General features: G+C 57.9%; 1 protein-coding gene across 2 annotated transcripts in view; it reads right to left on the bottom strand.

Annotated features, from left to right (window-relative positions):
* Positions 1-17,533, bottom strand: part of LMX1B (LIM homeobox transcription factor 1 beta) — an 80,603-nt gene extending 63,070 nt beyond the window's left edge. Inside the window, exons 1-2 of one of the 2 annotated variants that reach the window (XM_086684037.1) lie at positions 17,158-17,533; positions 16,146-16,332 (exon numbers count right to left, since the gene is read on the bottom strand). In XM_086684037.1, coding sequence (XP_086540163.1) covers positions 16,146-16,332; positions 17,158-17,296 — 326 coding nt within the window. In that variant the 5' untranslated portion in view covers positions 17,297-17,533. The remainder of the gene's footprint in view (positions 1-16,145; positions 16,333-17,157) is intronic. The other variant, XM_086684038.1, reaches the window with a different exon arrangement.
* Between the last annotated feature and the right edge of the window lie 1,796 nt (positions 17,534-19,329).

Genomic DNA, 19,329 nt, shown 5'->3' with positions numbered 1-19,329 from the left:
TCAGCGTATTCCAGGCATGGGGACTGAGCCAGCTTGATTTCTATTTAACTGTGCCCCCTCCCCCCACCTGCTTCGCCCAGGGGCTCTCTGAGGACAGGGTGGGCCTACCCCTTCCTAGCCTAGCTTAGCCAGAACCTGGCTGAGCAACTCCAAGTTCCCCAGCTGGGTTTCTGGTAATTAGCTGCTCAGAGATGCACCAGTCTCTTATCCAACACCCCTCGTGACCCCCTGCCATGAGCACTCACCAAGTAGAGCACAGGCTTGGTTCCATGGTACTCCCTACGCCCCAGGGCAAGTTGTTTCCATTTACAAGTTCTTGTTATTACTATCGTTGCTATCATTACTGTTATTTTAATTTAAATCTTCCACATTCAGGGAGATGTTTCTCTGCAGCCACGAGGGCATGTCTGTGGGAGGCTGGCACTTTGGTGACGGGCTTGAACTCTTGCCACGTGGGACGGCAGGACCAGTGGGCGGCCAGCTCCATCCTCCTTCAGGGGTCTGCCGCTGCTCACTTATCAGGCTGACATCCCACAGGGGGGCCGCCGCCCTGCCCGCCCCTCCGGCTCCAGGCCTGCCGACTGGAACCAGACCTGGACGGGTGGGCGGGCAGGGGCCTGTGGGAGGGGGCCAAGCCCTCACCACAGGCCCCTTTGCAGTTCAAAGTGACACACTGAGGCGCTGTCCCCTTCAAAGGGCAGACAGCGCCTGCCCTGAGCTGCTGTACCCGCAGGGCAGGGGTAAAGGTGGCCCTGTGAGGGCTGGTGAACTCCCGTCTAAGGGTTGGGTCTGCTTCCCTGTGCCCTGTCCTGAGTAGGACACATACCAGCAGTATGCAATTGGGGGCGGGGGGGGGGGGGGGGGGAATCTCGGTCCCTCTCTGAACTTCCCTGCTGTCACTGTGTATTTGCAAAGCACTCAGAAGGCACTTGGGGACGGTCATGCATGATGCTGACAATGCTGACGATAGAGATGATGATTCAGTCTGAGAAACAACACCCCAAGCCAGAACACCTGAGCGTGATTCCCATCAGCTGCTCGCTAGCTGTGTGACCCAGGGCAAGTCACTTAAGTTCTCTGTGCTTTGGTTTCCCTACCTATAAAACAGGGTTAGGAGGGGAGGCTGCCTCGTGCCAAGTAGCCACAGGCACACTCATCCCCTCAATGCCAAAGTATGCCCACCTGCTGTCAGGATAGTTGTTCCTTGTTCGGCCCAAGCGAGAGCCACGGAGAAGGTTCAGGTGCTCCCCACCACCACCCCCGCTCCCAGGCTGAGGCTGAGAAGTCCTCAAGAGGACAAGTCTTCCCACCTACAGATGACAGCTCCGTGCTGTCCCCCCACTAGCTGTGTGACTCTGGGTGTGTGGCTTTACCTCTCTGAGCCCCAGTTCTGTCACCTGGAAACCTAGGTAAACAATGGTCCTTTTGGGAGCACTCACTGTGATCTGGAGTGCCAAGGGCTTAGCCCCGAGCCTAGCCAAACATGTGCCCAATAGATGGTAGCTCTTATCATTGCTATCTTAAGCTATGTGACCTTGGGGAAATCAGGGCACGTCTCAGGTCAAGTTTCAATGCTGCAAAATGGGAAATGATACTAATAATGCCTGCCCCAGGGCAGTGAGAAAATTCAATGAGATAATTCCCATCAAACCCATAGGCAGTGTGCAATAAACACTGGCCATGAATTATGAGGCATTCATTCAACAAATAACATTCAGCTCTGGTGCCTGGCCACCACAGGACCCCGAACCCAGAAAGGGGCTAAAATCTACCCTCTTAAAGGATTGCTGGAAGTTTTCTCCTGACAGAATGCCTGGGCCCCAACTCTGGTTCCACTTACTAGCTGTGTGCCCTTGGGCAAGTCACTCAACTTCTCTGTGCCTCTGCTTCTCATCTAAGTAAATAATCACAACATCCATGTCACAGCGCCTTTAAAACCTGTGAAGTGCTGGGGATGCCTGGGTGGCTCAAGTCGGTTAAGCATCCGACTTCTGCTCAGGTCAAGATCTCGGGATTGGTGGGTTCGAGCCCGGCATCGGGCTCTGTGCTGACGGTGTGGACCCTGCTTCGGATTCTGTGTCTCCCTCTCTCTGCCCCTCTACCTCTTGCGCTCTGCCTCTCCCTCTCAAAAATAAATAAACATTAAAAAAAAACATTTAAAAAATTGTGAAGTGCTTAGAGCGGTGCCTGACAAACCATGAGCACTCAACGAGCATCAGCTGTGGTTATTATTGCCGCTGCTGCTGTTGTGTGCTCTCTGGGCCAGGCCTGCCCATCAGCAAGCCCCCTGCAGCCGGGCCCCCTTCTGCAGCTCAGAAACTCGGGAAGTGTTAGCTCCTGCGAGGCCGCCCGAGTATCCTGCAGAACGGAGGCTTCTGTGGGCTTCCTCTCTGGTCTGTTTCCCCAGCAGCTGGAACACTCAGAAAAAAGCTTCCAGCCTGCTGGGCTTGTCAAAGCAGGGCCAGCTTTACTAGAACCAGCTTTGGACGGTAATTTTGCGGTCATAACAACTATTTTCTTTACATACTGCTATAGAAAGGGGAACCCCCTGCTTTTTTTTTTTTTTTTTAACCTAATTGAAGACACCATCAAGCGTAAATATGCTGGAGTTTTTAATAAAAAACATGATGGAGGAAAACATTCAAAGCTCAATAATCAGAAGCCAGTCGAGTAGAGATGTCGCTCCCTCTCCCTACCCCCTTGGCTGTGCTCTGTGCGGGACTGGCTTTGGGGCTGGCAACTTTTAGACCTATGGCAAAAATAATGAACAGCAGTGAGGCTTGGAGATAGCCTGAAAAATATCCTGGAAAAGAAAAACATATGCCAAAGAGTGTGGTGTAAAAGTCATATTTCATGCCTGACTTTAGAGAATGTTAATAAGGATTAGAACCATACTCCAACAGAGCAACTATCAGTCAAGGCGGGGTAATTAATTTTGCTTCAGATCTCTGCTTGGGAAAATGAAAGCAGTAAGTGTTGTTTCACAGCACAGAGATTCCATCACACTAGAACAACCCAAAGAACTTCCAAAGCTGTGTCCTGATCCCAGCTGAAAGAAACCTGGCTGTTGCTGGCAGCCTCTGCTTGTCCGTCGCCGTGTAGATTTGGGGATCTTTTCCCAATGCTGACAATATCAAACTCTTTTTTTTTTTTTTAAATTTCAGGATTGGCTAATAAATATGATTAAGATAACACATCCCAAACCACATGTCCTCTGCTCAGCCTTCAACATGTGCAGTACAGATGTGTCTTCCGTGTACAGATGACCCAGCCAGTTGCTCCCCTGAGGCAGGGACCCTGGGAGACAGAACCCCGAGGGGTCCTGGCAGCCCACTGGCCCTCTCTGGCCCTGGCCAGGCTGCTGGCCTCCCCGTGACCCACTTTAGAGAGGAAGGGCTGAGCCCAGGGTGTCTGGAAGTCAGACACTAGAAGGACAGAGGAATGGATGGTGGGATGTGGCACTGTGCTCACCTGGTTCTTGTCCCTGCATGTCCCAATTTAGAAGATAAAATTCCCAAATTCTGCTATCCAGAAAGCTTCCCAACTCATTCCATCATGGAGACATGCCTGTTACCCCCCTCAGGAACCAGGGTTGAAGGGCCTTCCCCTCCCAGTGACCTCAGACTAGGGAAAAAAGAGTAAGCCTGTGGCAAAGCCAGAGTCTGGCAGAGGGTTCTAGAAAGAATTGTGGAGTTGCCACACAGACCCCCTAACTTGGCAGTGGGCAGACTGGGGTTCCCGTCCCCCATTGTGCCACAACTGTGTCAGCTTTGAGGCAAATACTAGCCACACCTGGGCCTCAGTTTTCCCCTTTCTACAAGGATCCTGAAGAGCTCTTCATCTGGCACATGCTAAAGCAGTGCAAGGTATGGGTGGTGGGTATGTTCCTGGTGTGCCCACTCTGTGGTCACTGAGGAGGGCTCTTGGAGGTGGCAGAGAAAGCCAGGCCCTTGAAACAGGGCAGGGAAGCCTGGGCCTGTTTGTGTCGACAGCCAGCCAGTCTCCAGCTCTCGGGAGAGGGGGCAGCAGTCTCAGACACAAGAGCCCCTCCCAGCCTAACCAAGCAGAGCCCTGGGTTAAGTAGGAATGAGCCTCCTTCTTAGCTTTCCCCTGGGGCTAGGAGGAAGAAAGGAGTCCCTCAGAGTTAGCCAGGCCAGGCAGAAGGGCTCAAGTGGGCGGAGAAGGGAAGGGCATTCTACCACAGTGGTAGAATGAATGAATGAATGAATGAATGAATGAAAGAGGGAGGTAGGGGTCTCCCACTTCCCTTACAGCAGGCAGGCTAGGGGTAGGGCACATCCCTGAGAAGAAGGTCACTAGGGGTCCCTGGAAGAGGGGTACTATGACCTGGCTGAGCCCCAGCTGCCTGCAGGGCAGAGGCTGGAGGGTCTCCTTTCTGGACCAGAGGCTACTCAGGGTAGACACGGAGGGTCAGGCTCCTCCTAAGCTGGGTGGGGTCAGGACCACCTAGTGGAGGAACTCTGTCACCGGGCCCTCACCTCCTTTCAGCTGGGATCGGCTGAGCATTGACTGCCGCGTTTCTGGCCCCCTGTTAAAGCTCAGGCACTGGTCTCCCCGGAATACCCCAGGCGTCTTCCCTGCCTAGCAGCCCAGGCCGGCGGGCCCAGGGCTCGGCCAGGCCGGGCTGATATGAACCATCTGCGTTGTCTTAGGCCGCCCCTCTGCCCACTGTCCCTCTGAACTCGGCCGGTTCCCGCGGGCCGTTTGATGCCTCGTAGGGTCACAGACCCCCGCACACAAATCACCGCCGAGGGGCTGGGGGTGGGGTGGAGGCGCTGAAACCTAATCCGCAAAGTTTGCTCTGCCGCCGGCTCGCTCCTTCCCTCGCTCACTCGACCACCCCCCCTTTCCAAACAAGGCTTATTTTTCTTGCCAAAAAACCAAAGTTGGTATCAAGTGTTTCGAGGGAGAAAGTGTCTCCCCCGCCCCAGCTCGGGAGGAAGGGCCGGAGCTGATGGCTGAGCACGGGATTGCAGAGAGGGCTTCGGGAGGGAACCCTCAGGAGGTGAGGTCCCAGCTCCCGGGTCTGTCAGTCCCCATGCTTAATGGTCACAGACCCCACTGTCTCTGACCCTGCCCTGTCCCCTTGGTCCCCTGCCCAGATACTACTCTCTCCTCCGTGGCTCTCCATCCCTGCGCGGCCAGAGATGGAAGCATCACTTCCTGCCCCTTCTCCCTCCCCATAAAACAGCCCTTGCCTGTCGCTTTTACGAGGTGACACCCTGCTTTCAGCCTGATCCTCCCGCACCGGAGCCTGGGCTCGGGAGGGAGGAGACTGTGAGCAGTCAGGCGTCTCCAGAGAGCTCCCAGGGCACACTGGGGTCCTTGCGTGACTGCCCCAGAGCACAGACTAAGAGCTTTAAAAGGAGGCCAAGGAGCTGGGTATGTTAGAGACAAATTCCTCCAAAGTCTCCTCTCCAGCTCCATCGACTCTGGGGCCTTCGATCTGAGATGCTAGAAAACTGGCCAGGAGGTAGCCGGCCTGGTCCTCTGGAGGGGTGCAGAGCGGAGCCCCGGGAGCACACAGGTTTCGTTTGCGGGGTGTTGGTTTTGCTTTTGGTTTTTTCAGCCGGTGCAGCGACCCGGAACCACGCCCGGGCAGTTTCTCCGACGCCTGCAGCTTCCGACTGTGCCCGGAGGTGGATGCCGGCGGCTAAAGTCCGCGCCCCGTGGCGCCCGCTGTGCGGACTGGAGTTCTAGTTGTCGGAGCAGGCAGCCCGGTCGGGGCAAGGCAGAGACGTCGAGGGGGCCGGTCGGCACACCCGACTGGGTCTGTGCGGCCGGGGCCGGGGGTGGGGGTGGGGGGCACAGGAAAGGTCTGTACACTGTGGGACAGGGGTGGCGGCAGCAGCGGTGGCGAGAATAAAGGCGCCACGGGCCCGGCGGAGAAGCGGGTTTCCGCGGGGGTCGAACAAAGGAATTCGCCCTCAGAAGAAAGGGGCCGAGCGAGCAGCCGGGAATGGTCAACCCCGGATACTCTCGCAGGAGTTAAGAGCGTCTCGACTTCAGTCCCAGGGATCCAACGAAATCCGCCCCGCGCAGGACCCCAGCCTGGCATCTCCATTCGGCCTCTCCCTTCTTGTCAATCCCGCTTTCATGGGGATGGTGGGTGTGCACCCCCCAGCGCCACCTTTCCTGGGAAGAGGGGACAGAGTGGCCCGTGCTTTCCGTCAGTGGAGGCAAAAAGTCTCCCCCCTCCCAATCGGCATCCTCTGGTCGTGGCGCCGTTGCCCCCATTTTCCAGAAGCTGACAATTGAGGCTCCCAAAAAGCAACCCCTTCCCCCACCCCAATTGCAACGCCTGGCCGGCTTGGGAGACCCAAGTGCCCTCGGAAACGAAAGTCGCCCCAGGGGCGACAGGCCGGAGCTCCCCTCCTCCCGCAGCCCTCGGAAGGGGTGGAGGGCACACGGTTGTAAGGTGCTCGGCTTCTTTTCTCTGCTTGACATGAATAAGGGGATTAGGACGGCAAGTTTCCGTCGTTCACTCCGTCGGACAAAGGGCCCCGCGGTTAGAGCGGCGCAGCCTCTGATTAAACAGACAGAGCCCTGTCACTCAGCACCAACCTAGGTACTTGTGTTCGTGACATAATCTTATTAGAAGATAAAACCAGCGAAATCCTTTTCATAATGAAAAGTTACATTTAATGGCTGGACTCACCCCCCAACCCCTCCCGACCCTTCCCCCCTCTTCCCGTTGCTGTTGGATATGGCTCGCCTGTAATTGGCATTTAAAGCACCAAGTCCGAGAGAAAAACGGGGTTTAGGGTTTTTGTAATCCCCCTAAACTGTCTTTGTTCGAAATCTCCACAGATACAAGTCTGTTAAGAGTAAATATTTGTGGATTGATACAACCACATTTCCCCCCTACAAACCAAATCTGAAAAACCTCTGCCCTCCCGCCGCGCACGAAGGCCAGGGCGCAGGAGGGAGGGGGCTGGGCTCGGCCGGAGCGTCTGTATCGGGAACTCTGCGTTTGGGGTCGCCTCGCTGCCTCCAGGAGCTGAGGGACTTTGCACATTTCTCAGGCGGGAGAAAGGTCTTAGATTCTTTTTTCAATTTTCTGTGCTCTCGATAAACAAACCTCCCGAACCCGCTGCTTTTGGGCCTGCCCGAGGGGGTCGGCGGGAGGGCTTGGGGAGGGGCGAGGGCTTTGCTCAAATCCGAAAGAAAATGCAAACTCTCTCCACCGGCCTCTCTCCCTTCCAGCGGGTTTAAGTGGCTCCGAGAGGACTCGCTCCTCCTGGATTGTGGAAGACCCCACCCGGCACGGCGCCCCAAGTCCAGCCTAGGAAAGCACCGGGAGCCACCAAGGGCCCCCGAAACACGAAGGAGTCCGAAGGTTGCAGCAGGGGCCCGGGTTCCCGGCTCCAGCCCAGCCCGTCCCAGGATCGGATTCCTTCATAAATCAGCGGCTGGGTGAAAGGGCTGCGCTTTAGAAAGGGCAGGACCGTGTGCGCGTATTAGAGCGCGCGGTTCCCAAATCCGGGCTAAACCCCTGGTGACACCGAAATTCATCAACCGCTGCTGGCGCCCGCGGCTCAGCTGAGGAGCCCCAGAGCCTAGGAGCTTGTGCACCGCGCTGCCCGACTTGGGGAATGAGAAGAACGAGGGGCAGGAACCCTCCAAGAGGTGGGCCTGGAGGAGGGCACGGGTGGAGACCTCGGGAAGCCGCCCCGCCCGTGCGCGCCTCTGGCGGGGAAGGAAGCTCACCACCGGGGAAAGGCAGTTATTCTAACCTTTTTCCTTCTCTGGCAAGGGCTGGCCCTACACGGACATTCTAGTGCGAAGAGGGCAGTGACCCCCAACCCCAAGCCCTTCCAACCCTGCGGCAGTAACCGCCCCCACCCCCACACCTTTCAGGCTGGGTGCTCTAAGGAGAATCACAGTTGCCCAGAGCAGAATCTGGGGCTTCAGGGAGAGTAGAACTTGAGGACTTAGGGATGCCATCAGCTTTGGGAGTTAGACCCACCTGGGAAAATTGTGCTACAGAGAAACTCTGGACCTGAGAGAAGTTACAACTCTCTCCACCTCGGTTTTCTCACCTATCCAGGGACCTAGAGCAATAAAGGTCAGTACACATCGCAGCACTCAAGAAATGTCCGTTCCTTTTCTTTCTAGATGTACTACTTCAGCCTGTCCCTCTGAGGTCAAGAAGGCTCTGCTCCTGGGAGTTCACAGCTACACTGGCCATGTTCAAGAGTAGGCTGGCTAAAGGCAGGAGGACCTATGTGCCTCAGTAGCAATGGGGAGTCATCCAGAGGCTGCTGCCTGCCTGCCTGCCTCCAAGGACCAGTTTCTGACAGCCAGACCTGTCCCATTACCTTTTCAAGGGAAAAATTCAAACCACAGGCCACAGACCTGGGTAAGGAGCAGGAGGAGGGTGGGCTAGGCCACTCTGGGAGGCCTGTTTAGGAGGCTACACTCTCTGGGCCTGCTCTGAAAGGCAGACAATGCATTCCTGCCAGGCAGGGCGTCTCCAGCTCACTTCCCAGGCAGGCAGGCAGGCAGGAAGAAAATATACATTGACTGAGTGCCCAATGCAGGCTGGCACCTTTGGGTTTGTTTCACTTTATCCCCAGAGGTTGATTCCCTTTATCCTGTGAGATTGTAATTATCACCCCTGTTTCACAGAGGAGGAAACTGAGGCTCAAGAAGAGCCTTACCTAAAGGTCTTTGGCTTGTGTCACAAGAACCAGAGACATTCTGGATCCCCGACCTGGACTTGCAATTTTGTACTTTCCTTTGAGAAAGTGTGAGAAAATGTGCCCCACCCAGGAGGCTCTCCATTCTCAGGAGGTGGCTCCCAGAGCACCTTGGTCCTCTCCATCTCCACAGGCTCGGGCAGCTCCAGGCCTGGGCGGGCGCCCAGACCCCGACAGCCCGTAACTATGGCGATTCAGGAATCACATGACAACAGTCACGGAGTCCCGGAGGAAACCAGGAGGTGGGAGAAGGGGGAAGAGCAGTCACACCCAGCTTGTCCTGACCCACGGCTCCTGCTTCTCTCCCGTCACTGCTTCGCCAGCACCCAACAGAGATGTCCGGGGGTTGGGGTAAGGGGAATCCTGGGCATCCGGCGGTCCAGCATGCTATCTCAGCTTTCTGCATCTAGCTGGCAGCTCGGGGGTCTCCTCACGCCTGCCAGCCCCGGTGGGCACCTCTGTTGCTCCCAGCAGCCCTCAGAACCCTCCCCGGCTGGCAGCCACCTCACAGTTCCCAGGGAAACCTCTTAAGCACGGGCCGCCAGGAAGCAAACATCTTTGTTTCTTCTGGAACCAAACTCCAGGAACTAGGTTTTTCCTTCAGCAACACTTCCCCCAGTTCACCAAGTGCAGGGCCAGCCAGGTGCTCTGCCATCAGCCAGCACACTCGGTCCGGGGGCCAGTCTGAGCCAGGCTCCCGATGGAGACAAACCCCCCCCCCCCCCCCCGCCCCATGTACTCACATATCCCCCGGACCCCTGTACTCCCCACAACCCCCCTTCAGGGCCCCAGGGTTGACAGGGCAGGTCCAGTGGCTGCCAGTCAAGAAGCCAAACAGAAATGGATACAATATTGCCCCGGGAATAACAAAGGAAGGGCCCTCGCAGAAATTTATTTGTTCTGATCAGGCGAAGCAAAGGTAAAGGGCAGTGAGGAAGTGCTGTCAGCCAGGCCTGAAACCCAAGAAAGTTGCCATTCGGAGCACAGTGGCCCCTTATACCCCACTACTCCACAAGGCAGCAGTAGTTAAAGCAAACACAGGCCCTTCACTGCCCCGTCAGTTACACCTTCCCCCCAAAATTACACAAACCTTGAAAGATTTTTCTGAGAGAAGATGGATGCTTCGGGAGACTTGAGGTCAAGGCTAGGCTGTTTAAAGTATATTATTAACAAATAAACATTTACTGCAAAAAAAAGAGAAAAACCCTATAGGCCACGGGGGAACCAAATCATGTTGCTTTTGGCTTCAAATGACAGGAGACATTTATGACATGAATGGAGAACACCAGCCGGTCGATGAAATGGCAAACGTCTGCCACTTTGCTTCCTCTGCCTTCGTGAATCAACTTTTTCAAATATGGTTTTCAGCCTTACCCTCCCCTCACTACCACCGCCTCCCCACTTCTGACTGCAGTAGCAATAAATATATATAATTTTGGTTTTGCTCTCTGCTGCCATCAGCACAGAATCTGGGAGATGGAGAGGCCTGGGTCAGCCAGAAAGCCAAGAGTTTTGGGTCCTCCTGCACCCCCAACTGACTGACAGCTCACACGGGCTCCTTGGATGAGTGGACCATCCCTTTCTTCCTCCCTCCCTTGAAGCTGAGGCCTGATTGCGGTGTCCAACGAATTGGAAGTTATAACTCATGTCGCTGAGTGTATCCTCCAGTCCTCAGCCTAACTAACGCCAAAGTAGGACTGGGACTCCCCCCCCCCCCATTCTGTTTTAAAACCCTCATGGCCACAGGACAGAGGAAATTCCCTGGGAAAGAACTGCCAGCCCATCATGGACAGAACAGACCTCTGTGGGCTGGAGGATCATTCTGACCACCTGAGCTGGTGTTTCTCTACCTTTTACACCTCATCTTCTGAGAAAGGTACAGATCCCTAGATCTCTTCCCCTCACGTTCCCCCTCCCCCCCCTTCTGAATCTCCCCCTCATCCTCAGAGATGTCAGCACCACCCCCCACCATTTGAATCACAAAAAAACAGTAAGCACGAAGGGTTTTCCAAATATGAAATTATACTTTTGTGTAGGATTTTCCAAGCTGTACTCAGACTCTAGAGATTCCAGTTGCTCCCCAGTGGAAAGATCTTCACTCTGGACCAACTTCCACTCCCTCTCACGCACCCCTGCCCCAAAGAGAAACAGGCCAGAACACCAGGCTCATCCTGATACCTGCCCTTCCCGATCATGCACAGGTGGCATTTGTCCTGATCTCTACAATCAGTTTTTCTGCCTCTCTGGAGGTCGTGAGGACGATATTGGATCCCATGGAGTCTGGAACACTTACTGCAGCCTCACCAGATACCTCGTGCTATCCTTCCAACCACCCCGGGATGTTGTATCATCACTCCTAATTTGCTGATGGAGAACCTGGGGCTCAGAGACAGATCGTCACTTGGCTAAGATCACACGGCTGCTGAATGGTGGGGCTGGGAGGTGAATCCAGTTCTGTCTCAGAACCTAGAGTTCTTTTCATCACTGAAGGAGTGTTGGCCCTCACAGTGCCCCACTCAGGCAAAGGGAGCGATTTTCCCAGGGGTGCTCCTCATCTTCCCTGCACAGAGAGGTTCACGGCAAGCCTACCATGCCAGCTGCACCTTTCTCTGGCACGGAACACAGAGGCAGTTTGGTATGTCTTCGGCGACAAGACATTCTTGCCACACTGATGGTGATAATAGCGACAACAATAATTTCCAGAGTATTAACAACATGCCAGGCAAGATGCCAGGTCCTTTGGGGCATGTTATCTCGAATCCTTATTAGAATCCTTTCTCCCAGGTGGATATGTCCCCATTTTACAGAAGCGGCTCAGGTAGATGCCAGGACTGTGTGGCCCTAAGCCTGGCTCCAAGGGGCAGGACGGGAGGGAGCTGAGGGTCGACAGTCACATACCCCAGAGGAAATCCTCACAGCCTTCTTCTCCTACTCAAGAAAAATCCTGCAAATAAATTAGGCTGCGTTAGCCCAGAGCCTGGGGAATACAGGGTGAGCCAGGAGTCAGCTATGAATAATGCCTCCGTTCAGCAGCAGATGACCGCAGCTTCAGGAAGCCCTTTGCTTACTCTTCTACCTGCAATCAGGGTGCTGGTGGGGGGGGGGGTTAAGTGGGGGGGGGGTGCTTTCCCAAGGGCCAGAGGGTCCCCACACTCGGGCTGACACGGTGAGCCCTTCGGCCCTTGAAGCCCCAGGAAGGACACTACGGAGGCCTTTTTATAAGGCAAAGCGCTGGCTTTGCCTTCCGAGCAGACCCATTTCCAGGACAGGCCCTCTACCTCAGGGTGTGGGCCGGGATGTCTGCCGCTCCGGGTTAGATGCATGGGGGCCATGCCAGCTGGGATGCCTACTGGTAGAGGAGGTGCTGCTGGTAACTGGCACCCCGCAGTAAGGCCTATAGGAGTCCTTCCAAGCTGGGAGAAAGAGCAGGCAGAAAAGGCTGGAGCCTGACTTTGCTCTCCCTGGGCTGTGCCACACCCCTACTGTGCCAGTGCTGGGGCTCTGAGGAGAGGTGAGCCTCCCTGGAAGGCCTTTCCCGGTGTAAACACTTCCAAGGAGAGGAATGCGCTGGGAAGAGCCAGGTTGGGCCACTGTAGCTGCAGCCAGCTGGGGTGGATTTACCAAAAAACAAAACAAAACAAAACAAAACAACCCACCCCAGGACTCAGTTTTTTCTGAAACTCCAAGTCTCGCTGCTCCCCCTTCCGCGGGTGGGCGCATCCTACCTGGGCAGGGGAGCCCAAGGGGACCCTCGCAGGCTCAGCGGAGCCCTGTAACTCTGCGTGCCGAGAGGCGAGGCCGCCCGGGCAGGCCCGGCCGGCGGAAGGGCGCCGCCAGCCCAGGACGCCGAGGTGGGAGCGTGGCCCGAGCAGGAGCGCCGCGTCCTCCGGCGCGCGCGCAGGCTCCCGCTCGCACACCAACGAATCTCGGGTCGCCCGGCCTGGGAGCTGTCTTACAAGCGATTAGACTCCATTTTGTGACAGATTTTTGGACTCTCCCACCGACCCTCCCCCCTTCCGGAGCCTCCTCCAGGAATTCGCCACCTCCTCAGGATAGAAACGCTTTCCAGACGAGCGACAGACGGCAAGAAAGGGGACTTACATAATTCTACTTGGCCAAAGCCACCAAGAAAAAAAAATGGGGCGCGGGGGGGCATTATGTTGTCATTAAAAAAAAATTTTTTTTTTCATGTGTTCTCAGGAGGAGGAAGGAGAGAGAGGTGTCCGTGATTTTGCGTTTGGAGGCCCCGTTTCCTCCCGGCTTCTAACCTGGTTTTCTGTCGGAGAAGGAGCTCCGGCTGCCGAGGGGCCAGAGCCTCGGGCGCAAAACGATCCGATGCCCCCCCCCCCCTTTTAAAGAAAGAGCCCTCCAGGAAACACGTACGGAGAAAAAGTAAAACTTTTCGAGTTACGCGTGAAATTGCCCAAATGCCGTGGCCCGCGCGCTCTGTTGCATCCGTCCAGGACGTGCGGGTGCATTTTAGCAAATAGTATTAAATGTGCCCGAACGTCAATTAATCACCCCCGTGGTGCGTAAAATAACGTTGCGCTTCTGGGTGTCCCGGATCTTGAAAACAAATCGAAAGGAAGAAGAGACGCTTAATAAAAATAGCAACCTCTTTCTAAGGACCGAACCCCGCAGCTCCTCACCGGGCGAGGACATATTTTTCAAAAGTTACTGGGGGGCGGGGGATGGTGTGTTAATTTCCCTATACCGCTGACACACAGGCTGCACAAAATCGAGAAGGCACGTTTCTGCGCCCCCTTGCCTGGATTCTCTCTTAAAAGCATTCACGCACAGATGCAATAAATACGCATCTGCGATCCTCAAAGGAAAAAAATAAATCGTGAAACACACTTTTATTGTGCAAAGAACATCGCTTCCCCAGTGAGCCCCTGCCTGCCTCGCTGCACTGGCTCTCCCTGAGAAACGCTGAGGCGAGACCCGCCCGGGGTATTTGTCCACGGGATTGTCTTGATAACAACCCCTCCTCAGCCCCCAACTGGCCGGCCTAGTGCAGATACCTAATTGGCCTTATTGGAAGAAAGAGGGGGCGAGGGAGGAGGAGGGCACCGTGAGGGGCGTGAATAATGCCCGCCTGGAGGCTGCCGCCTAGCTGGACCCAGGCTCGGAACTCCGGACCTGCGGTTCGCCCAGCACCAAAATTCCCCCGCAAACACATCCCGACTGCATTGAAGCATCCAGCTCTCCGGCGCCTTGTTTCTTTTTTAAACAAATATACTTTCAACAAAGCCATTGCAACTGTTTAATTGTTTCGTAAAATTAGGAGGAGGACCGCTCTGCTCTAAGGGAACATCCTGCTCAAATCTTGTGACTTTAGAGTTCTGTGCTCCGAAAAACCAGGGGGCATCATCTCCTTGTTTTAGACACAAGCTCCATAAAGGATTGAGGGGGAGCGGAAGAGACCTGGCAGATATGTATAAGAGGCTGGAAAGGGTCCTTCCAGTATGTTTAAAAAAAAAAAAATCCCCCAAATCTGCACAAATGCCTTGGAGGGCCATTTCCAGTTTCCTCGGCCTCCTGCCCCCACATGTTGAGTCATCCAGGCCGGTGGCGAAGCTGGAAGAAGCACTGCCAGAGCTGAGCTAAGGGTCAGGTAGGAAGAGGTGCAGGCCAGCAGGACATGGGTAGGCTGGAGGCTGGTGAGCCCTGCCCCTCGCCCAGACCAAAGCCCCCAACCATATCCACCTCAAACTACTTTCCCCATTTTATTTGTGCTGGTCTATGCCTGCCTGTGGTAGAGCTGACTGGCGGCCACACTTTCTCCCGGAACTGGAATCCTATCAGTCCAGGCACAGCACAAACCCGACCAACGGCAATGTGCCTGATTTGGGGTGCTCCAGACAGAGAGAGAGAGAGAGAGAGAGGTCTCGGCTGAACTCTAGGATCAGCAAAAAAAAGTTGCCTCTCTGAAATGTACCCCAATTCCTGTCGGCAGAGCCCCCAGTGGACAAGAAGAGCAAGGTGCAAAGAGCAGGTCCTCTTGGACCTCCAGACCAGGGGAGCACAGCCAGGTTAGGCACTGCTGTGGGACTCAGCCAGAACCTTTCACAGTAAGAACCTAATACCTTCTTCAGGGCTCTGGCTTGCAGCCCGCTATTTCTAGGTCTCAGCCAAGCAGCTAGAGAGATGGAGAAGGGGCACCCCAGCCGCTCCACTTCCCATCGGGGCCTGGAATTAGGAACAGTCCTTGGGCAGCTAGGGAGGCTGCAATCATCACAGGCATTGGTTAGCCTAACCTTTTCCTGGAAGCTTGGGCACACACAGCCCCTTCTGAGCCCCGAACCATCTGAGAGCCTACCCACCCTGCACGCCCATCTAAAAGGGTCTTCCAGGTCTCACTAGAAAGTTCTCGAAGGCACCCACAGTGGTCTCCACAATGCCTCCCTGGGGATCCCCACACCCCCTTTTCGTCTGTTGCTCCTCTCTGCCTCCCTCCTAATCACACTGCCAGGCACAAAAACCAGAGGGTCAAAAGAAAAAGCCTGCTTTTACTCTTAACTGTCCCAGCACCTTGCAAGCCAAATCCATAGTCTCAGCTAAAAACAAAAGTCAGTAGGTAGGGCTCAACCCATAGTCTCTGGACTCAACCCCGAGGCTTAGGCTATGCCAGGGCAGAGCAGACCACCCCCTTCTCCAACACAAACACTCTGCAAGAAAGAAGGCCTGCTGGGGAAGGCTGACTTGGGCAGTCCTTCACCATCTGCCCCCCCCCCCATCCCCGACCTTCCAGGAGCCCCAGATTGTGGTTTGCCACCTCTTGAGGTCCTCTTCCCAGACAGCTTCTTCAGCCAGCAGGAATTTTAAGTGAAAAATTCCCGCATGGAACGGTTTGAAGAGAATGGACACCCTTTTCTATCAGGGACTAAAAGTACAACAGGCAGCAAGGTAGGAAGGAGGCATCCCCAGCTGCTCGGGGAGTTCAGCACCCCCCCTTCTCAACTCCACTTGCTTGCTCCAGGAATCCGAACCCCCCATAAAACCCTACTTTTGGGAAGCATACCGCCAAGGCCTGGCTCCCTAAAGCACTGTTTTCGTTTGGAAATCAATTCTTGGTCCCCAATTTAGGCCTTGGTGGGGTCAGGCCCTGTCCCTGGACGGAGGGATGGTATCCCCTAGTTGGCCAAGGGCTTTGTCCTGTACCCCAACCAGTACAGGTTTCCGGACAAAAGATGGCAACTAGGGACCGCCGCAAGCTCCCGGCCACCCCACCAGTGGCGGCCAGGCTGGGACCGTTCGTCCCTGCCGGGAGACGCGCAGCCTGCGCAGCCCTCGGAGCTGACGGGCCCAGCGGCGCGCAGAGCCAGCAGTTGGGCTGACACGGGCCTGGCCTGGCAGTGGGGGCGGCCGGGCTCGAGTGCCGGGCGGCGGCGGGGAAGGAGGAGGACGAGAGGCGCTTACTGTTGGTAGTCTTGTTTGCAGTACAGTTTCCGATCCCGGAAGTAGCAGCTGGTGGTAAGGGCTTGCTGACACGCCGCGCACTGCAAACACTCCTCGTGCCAGGACGATTCGTTGACTCGCATCAGGAAGCGGTCGGAGATGGGCCGCTGGCAGCCCTCGCAGACGGCGGGATGCGGGCAGTCGGAGCCTGCAGCGCACAGGGCAAGAGCCGGGCCGTCAGCGCCGACCAGCCTGGCGTCCCGGCCGCGCGGTGCCCACAGCCAGGGCCCCAAGCGCGAAGGCAACCCGGGAGCGCCGCCCGCCGCCTGCGCTCCCCCGGCCGCCGCACCGGGGGCCGGGCAGCCTCCGCTGGTTCGTCCCAGCCCGCGGACTCCCTCGCGGAGAGGCCGCGGGTCTCGAGCCTTGGCTCGGCGCTGCAACTCTCCCTTCCTCCGGAGATCCAGCGCTTGGTGTTACTACATGCGAGAACCCGGCAAGGCGCGGGGTAGCCGGCTGGGACCGAGGCAGGCGAAGTGAGGTTGGGGCGCTTGCTGGCTGACACGCCCCACGGTGGCATTCATGGTCTTCTGCCCCCAATCTCCCCAAAACCCAGGTGGCCCAAGGGACATTTTTCTTTTAGAGGCGCCTTCCATCAAGCAGCCTGGCACCACTCCCAAGCTTGCTAAGGTGACTACGTGGGTCTTCCATCACCCTTGCCGTCCGCCTCCTGCCCCCTCGGGAGTGGCAGCTCCAGCACCAAGGCCCAGTGAGGATGGTGGGTGGCAGCTGGAGCTGTCCTGGCCTCCCTCCTCCTAGGTGGTGCTCCTGCAAATCTCTGTCCCTCCAGCATGCCTGTTTAGGGGTGCCTGTTGCCCCTCTAGCGATCACTGCAGGAGTCTAGTCTGTGTCCCCCGCACCCCCATGTCCTGCAAAACATTTCCTTATTCCGTTGGTCTAGACGCCTGTGTCCACCTCGGGAGGATGCCCCTGTCCCCCGCCCATGACCACTCGGGCGTTCTGACCCCGCACTCACCCAGCAGCACCCCCAGAGTGGCGGGCCCGGGGCGCAGGGCGTGCTCCTCCATCTTGATGCCGTCCAGCATCTTGGCGCAGTCCGTCTGCCCGCGGGGGAAGCACCTCTCCAGCGACTCGGGACCTGTTGCTATATCCATGGGACGCGGGGCGCGCCGCGGGCCCCGCCGGCCAGGGTGCTCGCCGGCCCGCCCGCCTGCCCGCTCGCCGCCGCCGCGGCCCCGGAGCCGGGGAGGCGCGGCCCCCGCGGGGTTGGGGCTGCGGCTGGGGCCACCGGCCGCCCCCGGCGAGCGTGGAGCGCCGACGCGCTGGCCCCGGGCCCCGGCGTCGTGCGGGCGGGCCCGGGCGGCTGCAGTCCGCGCCGCGTTCTCCCGGGCACTCGCAGCCACGCGCGCCGGCTCCTCTGTCACCTGCTTGTCAGCCCCGGAGCCGGGCTGCGGCGGCGGCGGCAGACGGAGCCGCGGGGAGGAGACGACGGCGGCGGCGGCGGCGGCGGAGGCGGCGGGCGGGGGAGGGGGCGGGGGTGCAGGGGCGGCCCCGCGGGCTGGGGGGGCGCGGGCGGCGCAGCGGGGTCCCGGGCGGGGCGCAGCGGGCCGCGGGGCTCCAGGCGCGCTCCCCGCACTACTCCAGTGCCATGGTGCGCCCGAGGAGCCGCTGGGTTTAGAGCTGGGGCAGGCGGCGGAGGGATACTACGGCCGGGAGCCGCCTCACCCCTCCTCAAACTTCCTGACATTTGAACTCATTGGTGCGCCTCGTATCCCTGCGCCGGGATGAGCCGGCGGCTCCACGTCAAATAGTGCCGTCGCCGCCCCCCCACCCCCCGCGGGAGGGCTCCCCGCGCCCCCAGCTTGCGCCCCGCTCCGCGCCTGGCCTGGAGCGCGGGTCCCCGGCGCCCCAGCCAGGCCGAGAGCCCGCTGGCCTTTTGCAGAAGTTTGGGTCACCTTCGAAACGAATCCTTCTGCCCCACCCCTTTGAAAAATTGATTTGGGAGTTGGGGAATGAAGGCTTTCTTTTTTTCTTTCTCGCTTTCTTTATTATTAATATTTTGTAAAGCTTCAGCGCTAAGCGGAGTGGCCCCATGCGAGGCCAGACTGCGCGGACGGCGGGGAGCGCAGCGGCTCCACCAGGGGAAGGCGCCGGCCGGGAGTGGCCGCCTGGGGACCCCGTCTGTCGGCCGAGGTAGGTCGCTCCGGGCTGAGTTGGCGTCCCCTGGGCGGCGGCGCCTTCCCAGGGCCGTTTTGGTCCGCGGAGGGGCTGGCTGCAGGATTGAGGGACGGAGACCGACAGGAGGGAAGGGCTGCTGGCCCAGGACTGACCAAACGGGGGATCCTGGCCCAGGGAGAGGGGGATTGGGTCCCGGATTGGGGGTTGGGGGTGAGGGGTCCGGAAAAGATTCAGGCGTGGCAGGGATTGGGTGGAGGGGTAAGCGAAGGTCCTGAAAGTGTCCCGGAATCGGATGGGGAACACTGGGCAGGCGAGGAGGGTCAGGCCCGGGTTCAGGCAGGGAGAGTTTAGAGGACGATTAGGTCTGAGAGAGGGGTCCCGGGCAGAGGCGGGGGCATTGAATGAGAACCTGGCCTCGCGGGATTTCTAGTTGCATGGGTAGAGGGTGGTGGCCCGGAGGTCGGTAACTGAAGGCCCAGGACGATGTGTGTTCGGTTGCTCGATGGAAACGGGATTGGCCGCTGGGATAGGCTACTTTTGGTGACGGAGGGGCCGGGCTAGGGGTCTGTAGGCCGCACCTGACAGGGACAGCGCCCTGGTCATATTGGGCAAAGTGGGCTTTGGCGCTGAGGAGTAAAAGGCCGGTAAGACCGAGCAGCCGACTCCCGCGCACGCTGGGCCTGGCACCCACCCCGCCTGGCACCGCGCTCGGTGCGCAGGCCGCTGCGTTTGGCTGCAGTGCATCGCGCCTAGGCTGGCCGTGTCTTCGGCTCCTGGGTCTCCAACCAGAGGCGCGGCGCGCCCAGGAGCAAGGGGGGCAGGCGCGGGCTGACCCCTCGAGCCGCTGCGGGGCGGCCCCCGGCCCCTCCCGGAACGGAGCAGCGGTGCGGAGCGGGGCGGGGGCGGAGGGCATGGGAGGCGGGTCCCCTGACCCCGCTGGAGGCGAGAGGGCGGATCGGATTTGGAGCCTGCCAGAGGCTTGGTCAGAAGTGGCCCCCTATGCCGCGGG

Source organism: Puma concolor, chromosome D4, assembly GCF_028749965.1.
Source record: "Puma concolor isolate L17-30 chromosome D4, mPumCon1.1.hap2, whole genome shotgun sequence".
Lineage (NCBI taxonomy): Eukaryota > Metazoa > Chordata > Mammalia > Carnivora > Felidae > Puma > Puma concolor.
Note: the sequence above shows the minus strand (reverse complement) of the source record. Positions and strands in the feature narration are given on the sequence as shown.